This window comes from Anopheles coluzzii, chromosome 2 (assembly GCF_943734685.1).
Source record: "Anopheles coluzzii chromosome 2, AcolN3, whole genome shotgun sequence".
NCBI lineage: Eukaryota > Metazoa > Arthropoda > Insecta > Diptera > Culicidae > Anopheles > Anopheles coluzzii.
Genome location: NC_064670.1, coordinates 44,026,625 through 44,034,449, shown reverse-complemented (window position 1 = coordinate 44,034,449; position 7,825 = coordinate 44,026,625). Strand labels below are relative to the sequence as shown.

Below are 7,825 nucleotides of genomic sequence, written 5' to 3'. Positions count from 1 at the left end.
TGTCCTCACCCCAACACACCGCGTTACGCGTCGTTCGTAGCCAGGACATATATTTCTAGAAGTCCCGTCAAAACAATAGATACTGAAAACTTGTAAACCTTTATTGTAGTTGTAGTTACGTAGTGTTCTGCAGTGACCGGTGTGCCAATTAATCTGCCTCTAAACCAGCGCTGTGTTGAACGGACTTGAAAGCTGTATTGCTCGGCTTACTCGGGAAGGATACAACCGAGGGCACATTCCGTTGGTGTACGGTATCTTCAGCTTCTCTTTTGCAATAGTGAAGGAGTTTGATTCAATTATTAATATATTGACGATGCGTTGCTCGGTGTGTAATTACTATTCGTGGAGTTACTTTATCGCGTTCGGAGAAATCTTCATCTCCTTCCACATTGCCCGTGCCTTCCTGCACTGTGCACGGTCGACGAGCTTTTCGCAAAAGCTAGCTTGCGATGGTGGTAAGTAGGGGAGTGGGAAATTGAGGGGAAAGAGGCACTTTTCTATGACTCATCGGCTTGCGTTTTATTCCTACAGTGGAGCCTATCATCGTATTGCTGGTGTTGTACAATTTGCTTTCTCTGTTACTTATCATCGGTGTTACAAAGGTGCGTATGTTGAATAGTAGCATAAAAATTGAATTTCTATTAGTAGTTTTTTTTATTTCTTTTATTAGCGCAATGAAAAATTACTACAGATTTATCAAACCTGCACAATAACCCTCAAAGCATCGGCTATCGTGCGACGGATAGTGCTCAGCGCGACCGAGTATGACGGGAGGAATGATGGTAAAACGATAATAGAAATTAAACTTATCATCGTGTTTACGTGTAAGTAGTATAAAAATCCTTACATCTATGGTTTCAAAGCAATATCTTACGAGCTCTTTCATTCATACGAAACAATCACATCTCGTGTTGTAGTAATATTCACCCTGGAAGCGCTCGTGGTCGCCGGTGCCTGTCGGAAGATGCGTCGCGAACAACAGGAGCAGCTGTACTACATAGATGTGGTCTAGTGGCGTCCCGATAAAGGAGCTGGACAACCACATCTGGAGCAATGCTAAGGGAAATGCAGGCTAGTCATTGCATCTTACCCGTCCGTCCGTCTGTCGCACTGTAGCAATCGCGGTAAATTATCGGGGGTTGTCAAAGGAAGCTGTTGCCAAAGGAAGTTTCAGTTCGTCAAGCAGTCCGCCGCCTTGGACTGTTCATTGTCATTCCATCCACTGCGGGAGTGTACCGCTCCCGATGGACACGTTTGCAATTAAAAGCCATTCAACACATATACCTTGCATATATTTACATTTAACAATCGCGTCGTACGTGCTTCTTAGAGGATTATACAGCGGTGAGAACTTAATGATACCAAAAAAACAAACAAAGCAAACATAATTAGCTCATACAAAACTCTATTGGAATGCAACAAATTACGCGTACCAGTGCATAACTAGTACTCGTTGGCCGTGACGAGAAGTGATACCGGTACTTTTTGGCTGACACATACCTTACCCAGTGCTTTTTGTAAAACAGATTAGGAAAAGTGCTATAGTAGCAAATGAAATTCGCAAAACTTCCAATCGAAGGAAATTAGTGAGAGGCCTGACGAAATATGTTCGATTTTTCGATGCATTTAGAATAAACACGATCCCTTACACATGTTTCTAGCATTGCTTTGTGGATTTGAACGATTTTCAGTGCTATCTGCTGTACTCAACTCGGAAGTTCGTGCGCTCCGTGAACAACGCCCTACCAGTTGATCTAAGCAGAAGAGAAGCATTTCATCTCTGCAGCTTTTTCTATCCATTATCTGGTCAAAAGTTTCACCCTGACCTGATTGTTTACATTCGAATCTATGTGCAGTGCTCGTGATAAAACGGCGTTTGCTTCCACCGTCATCCACGCGACAGGAGCGTTCCTTTCACGGTCACGATCGACACCAAATGCGGCGCCGCAAAACGCAAAGAGGCTCTCCGACGACGAGGTGCGGACCAAATCCATGATAAAATAGTAATAAGAATTGAAAGGGGTGTTGAAAAAATAGTAACACTAGCAGAGAGCGAACCCGTCGTGATTCGTTATGGTTTTCAGCGCGTCAAGTGATCGGTAAGGTTGGCCCCAGGTGTAATTTTCTAGGCCGGTTAACATGTTAGCAACACGGGCAAACTATCCCTCTAGAGATCCCAAGACAGCAGAGCTGACGGTCCCGTGGCGAATTCAACAAAAGAACGATCACGTACTGTGCAAAGGCTGTGGTTGTGTGGACAGCGTACGTTTGGTTTGCTTTTTTCGCCCAACAATGCACATTGGAGTCCAATATCTTCGGACGGGTTGAATTATTTTGATGGTGCGTTTTAAAATGCATTTCAATTTAAATTTTGAATCGAAGAGGCAACCTTTTCAACCGATCTGTTTCGGAAGGCTGGAAAATTCATTATGCAAAACATGTACCTAGTAAACACTGAACACTGAAATGAACGGGTCACAACTGTTTGATAGTATGGTTGTCCCACAAACAAAAGGGAAATCAGAGCAACGGTCCATCCACACATCCGACAGTGTATCTAGCCATGGCTGCCTGCTGAGTTGCGTCTGTGTAAATCAGCGGCACCCAACACTCAGTGCGTTTTCAGTGTTACGAAAGGTGAATCCCGGGAGGTCTGACACTCACCGGACTGCCGACAATCTAAACCGTATCGTTTGTTTGCCCCGCGTACCGAAAGGACTTTCCATTTCGTTGGATTGAGCTACTGACCCTCGAGGGATCAAAAGGTACACTCCCGGGGTATCTGTATCGGTCGAGAATGTCGGCGTTACTGTGAGACGTTTCTCATTATCTCCTCAGACGATCAGGAGCAACAATACGTTGTCAGGTGATGAAAGATGACGCTACCCGTGATGCTTCAACCGTGGGAAGAGTTTTGAATAACCTTTGGTGTTGTGTTAGGATTTTGTTTTAATTATTTAGTAGTTTTCAACCTTTATGTAGCTTTATGTAGCCTCCCGTGTAGTGGCAGCCCATGGTATTTTACCATTACCCATCCATCCAAAATTCCCCCTTTAAAAAATTCAAATCCCCCCTTGGGGGGAATTCCTCACCGGTTGAAAGTCGCTGATTTAGACAATGGAATCATGTACACTTAAAAGTTTTAATTGAAATTACATTACTACTGTAACTATTATTTTTAATTCTAAAGATATTGTTTGATCTAATCCAGAACTTACGAAGTAGCAATTTTGTCAACCAAACTTGATTCAACTAATTGAATTAAATCAGAAAGTCACCTTTCGAGCTCAAACAAAAACAAAAGAATATTTACAAAATTGATGTAAATATTACAGATCCACAGATTAGGTTCATTTTTGCGACAGTTTAACATAAAACTAAAAAGATCCATCGATTTTTTTACTGGAACAATTTGGCTAAGCCAGACCATTCTACTGAGTGTTGTTGATGAGTAGGTTAACCGAGCCCACCGTTGCACTAAACCGGGTGGGTTGGAGAATGGGCTGGACCGCTGTCAAACAAATTAACCTGTCATTCCGTAGACATGCGTGTGCGCGTGTCGTCTGAGCTTTGGCAGCTTATCTGCCATCATCCGTACCGCCCCAACGCAACTATGCATCAACGAGCGACTATTTACAAAGATGATAACTACAAATTTACGCAGCCCACTGTTGGTATTCCGATCGATCAATCTACGGGTGCCGGGCGTCCCTGTCGTAGGACACTTCTGGTCCCCAAGACTCTGCAGAAGTTGTGAGCATTAAAAAAACACTTTCCGCCCATTTTTTTTGTCCAAACGTTGCCAGATAGGGGGGAGTCGTCCGGCCGGGTTTCACTTTCGCGTGACCATGTTGGGGTTGTGCATGTTAAATTGTTGATAATTATGCTATCTTCGAATTTATCACCCAAGACACTTGGGAGCGATCGTTTCCCGGTTACACACTCGGGGAAAGGAGACCTGCTTTGAGCAAGTCACCATAAACACACCCAATTGCAACCTAGACGTTCGTTTAGGCTTATGTCGCGTGTAACGGATTTCGTTTGATCGAGCATTAGTTTCGAGTTGGATGCTGAGCAACGATTGAGCCGATTTGTCCAATTGATTGGCGCTGTTTAGCATGAGCGATAACAGCGTGATAATGATTGATCGTTTATCGCTTATCGCTGCTGGCATCGTTAGCAGCAATGTTTCACGATTTGACTGGTTGCTTCGATTTGTGTATGCTCTCATGTCTGCATCGATGAGCATGTGTGCGCTTCCATTCGGGTTTGTCTGTGATACAATGTGATCTGGTTTATCTTCAAGCATCTCTAATAACAGTCGGAGAAAAAGTGTAATAATGTATATTTAAAATATCATCGAAACGAGAAATCACTTCAGAGCATCTGATTGGTGATTAATTTCATGGATTAATCAATATTGTGAGTGACTGCACAAACCCATCTCACAGTCTTGTTATAAACATCGCCTTTACAACATGGCTGCTGATGATCGACTTCATCAGGACCGTCCTTGGGATTGATTTTTAATTGCTATTAATTATAAAAGATTGATAATTTATGATGCATTATGCAAACATGCACCTATCACTGATGAAACGGTGAATGAATCCAGGGCCGAGTAAACGGGATCCTATCTTTAAAGAAAGCCCCAGGAGGACGTTAAAAACGCCCACAAAAGATCCCAATTTGCGGGGTCTGGCGGCCGTCCATTTACCGGATCCCGAGGGCGTTCGTAGGCGGATCTTGATATCGGAACTGGATGGAAAGCCCGTTACAGTGAATTCCGCGTCAATGAAGCACTTGCATTGAGAGCAGCACAGGAGACCGATTATGTGAGAATGTAGGAACTGTGCCCAACTATAGCTGAAAAGAACTAGTTCCAATGCTTTACGAACGCCCATGTCCCGGCGCGGATGAGTAATTGAGGCTGGGTGTAATAATAAGCGGTAAGTATCGTGTTTCGATGGTTGATTGGAAGCTGCCGGCGCACTGTACACGCCAAGCAACACGGCCATCACGGTTCACCGCTATAGGTTGTGATTAAGAACGAAGGATAACTTCGCTAGCAAACATGCTTATGGATTGTTGGTATTGGAGAAAAAACCGTGATATTTTACGCTCTGGTTCGTTGAATCCTGTACGTTTGAAGTAGGTAAAGCACAGGCATTGCACTCAAATCGAGCGATCAAATCGAACCGATTGAAGAAAAACAATTTGTGTAACAAAGTTGAACAAATCGGGTGGTTGAATAGATATTATCAATCGTTTAGAGATGATAATGTACCTGCACGAAATATCTAGTCCAATCAGATGTGCGATAAAGGTCGATGATAGCACATTGTGGTTGGAATGTGGATAATGGGAGTGTAGAGGATCATGCCGATTGGTTCTTTGTAAGGCAATAGATCGTAAGACGTTTTTCATTATATGTGATAAACTACCAGACCATGAAGTGATTGATCAAATGTTTTAGTTTAGCTGGTCATAATTTTATTCATTTTTGTTACAATTTTGAAGAAACGTTTCAAAACAGGATTCTACAAAAAAATCGACTTTTTCCACCATAAAAAATCTTGGTCAAAATTCTATACAAAGTATGCCACATTCAACCAAACTACCACCCTGCTTATGAAGCGCAATTCATCATCTATTCATTGCGGTCGTCCAGTTTAGGTTGAGCAACAAATCATCACTTCAAAGTGTACGCGAGACGAATCAAGTCCGGTCTCTCCAACATCACCATTTGGAGCATCGTGAGAAACAACAACTCGCTAACGGAAACTGCTCGCCCGATACTCTGCCACCAATCCGACGACTTTGTTGACCTACTTTGCACTGCCGAAATATCCAACCGGGCCCAAAGGTAACATTCTTTGCTAGGCCATTGCGTGACCTCTTCGAGGTGCGTGGTTCGCTCATCCACTACACTTCACCAAACATCCGGCCAATATCCAGCGGTTAAATATTTGGCGATAGTTTAAAACATCTCACTTTGACCAAATTTGCCATTGAGCTTCGATTTCGCTAGTTTCGTTGCACGCTTTTCGCGCCTTTCATCATCCTACCCTTTCGGTTCATTTAGCACGTGCAAACCGGCGGACAAATAAGGCTTTCTGTGAATGATTTCTTAAGACACCTCGCGCCAGATCACCAACTCACGAAGCCCGCGGACGTGTTCGTTTTGTGAGGGCGCTTTGTTTAGCTCCATAAACGGATGGTCGTGGTGCTTATGGGTATCGGCGACGCGGACACGTCTACCTCTAGGGTGGTATCCTCCTGTCTGCAATGCCACACCGAAAGTCACCCAAAAGGTACCGTTGTGAAGACAGTCGCGTTTTGCCAACAAAACATCCTAAGCTGGTCGAGTGGCACGATTTTTGCACCATGCCCAAACACAGTAGTTCAAGCTCGAGAGGACCACACGAGACACGCGGCTGAATGGGGGCGATGAATATCTCGAAAGCGTTTAACCAATAAGACGGTGTCCTGGACGGTTGCGAAGATGTGTGATGCGAAGGAATACGTCACCCAAGGTGAAATCGAAAGTGTAATGTTTACCGATGAGTGACGCGCGTCGCATTCAAAGCGTTGTTTGTTGAGCATTTTTGACAGCTCTTATCTATTCTAATTAATGGGCATGACGCCAATGTGTCCCTGGAGGATAACGAACCGTTACAAAAGCGATATCGCACGGTCGCACGGAGATCCTTTTGGTGGGTTGGTTTTCTCCTTTTGTGGCCTTCGTTGACAACCTGATGATCTACCGAAGGCTGGCTTGATGCTTGATTGAAGTTTCACGTTTCGGTCAAACTTGGAATACTGGGCCCACCGTGTGCGAAGTTTAGCTGCCAAGGGACCGTCCATTTCCATACTGATCTGAACTCGGTGTTGGTGGCACCTTTCAAAGCTGTACGATTTGAGCATTGAATAGTTATATTTAATTTAATATATTTAAAGTTATATTTATATTTAAACATTTTAATAGTTTATATTTCATTGCATTATACATTCCGCTGTAGTATATTATTTCGGCACATTAGATGTAGGTTTTAATTTTAGTTTATGTAGTCCAAATAGTAAAAAATTGTTTTATTGCGTAATATTTTTGGGTATAGCTTGCTTAGCATCATGCTGGAGAAGAGGATCTTTAACGATTTGTTTTCTCAAAATTGTGCAGAGCGTTTCATAGTCTGATAATTAACATACACATGATGTTAGCTTGAATAACGAACGAGATCAACAATGATTTGCTGTTACTATTTAATACCCAAAAAGAGAATTCACCACTGATACATTGGCCGAAGTATTTTAACTGATTGCACTTTTCCATCTTTCTTTTTGACTTGATGTTTAATCCCCAGAATAATACACGTCAGCTCGTTACGTTGCATGAGTTGCGATACGTTTCTTTCCCAATCTTTGTGCGTTATAAAAATAGCATTCTTTTGAATTTCCCATGCTTTGCTGCCGATAGCATTACCAGTATCAGGTCATAAAATCAGTTCTGAAAATATTTTAACACACTGCCATTACTTCCAGGTGACATAATCGTGTAGGAATTTCTTTTCATACTCATGACATGTGCACGCTTTCTGGTGCGTTGAGGTGTTAGGGCTGTCACGCAAGTGCTCCAATAACGAAGAAATGATTTTCAACTTTCCGCTCATAATGCTCCGACATTCGCTGTGGAAGAAATTTTAGCAGCCACCTGCCTGCAGGTCAAGACTAGCGGCCCAGAGGCCATTTAAACAAGCTTCCAGCTAGCTGCCGGCGATGAGCAGCCGCTGAATAGGTTGGATCAGTTTCATTGAAGAAATTCATG

The 7,825-nt window shown here is 43.1% G+C and overlaps 1 protein-coding gene across 1 annotated transcript; it reads left to right on the top strand.

Annotated features, from left to right (window-relative positions):
- Positions 1–1,650, top strand: LOC120952873 (uncharacterized). The gene is made up of 4 exons (XM_040372420.2): positions 1–455; positions 532–602; positions 671–824; positions 918–1,650. Exons 1-4 carry the CDS (start codon positions 314–316, stop codon positions 1,010–1,012), a joined length of 462 nt encoding a protein of 153 aa, XP_040228354.1. The 5' UTR covers positions 1–313; the 3' UTR covers positions 1,013–1,650.
- The last annotated feature ends 6,175 nt before the right edge of the window (positions 1,651–7,825 follow it).

Excerpts from the sequence above, each read along its gene's own strand:
- LOC120952873 (XM_040372420.2), top strand. The coding sequence starts at position 314 with ATGCGTTGCTCGGTGTGTAATTACTATTCGTGGAGTTACTTTATCGCG. Across the intron at positions 456-531 it reads AAAGCTAGCTTGCGATGGTG|TGGAGCCTATCATCGTATTG; the intron begins GTAAGTAGGGGA and ends TTATTCCTACAG. Across the intron at positions 603-670 it reads TTATCATCGGTGTTACAAAG|CGCAATGAAAAATTACTACA; the intron begins GTGCGTATGTTG and ends TTCTTTTATTAG.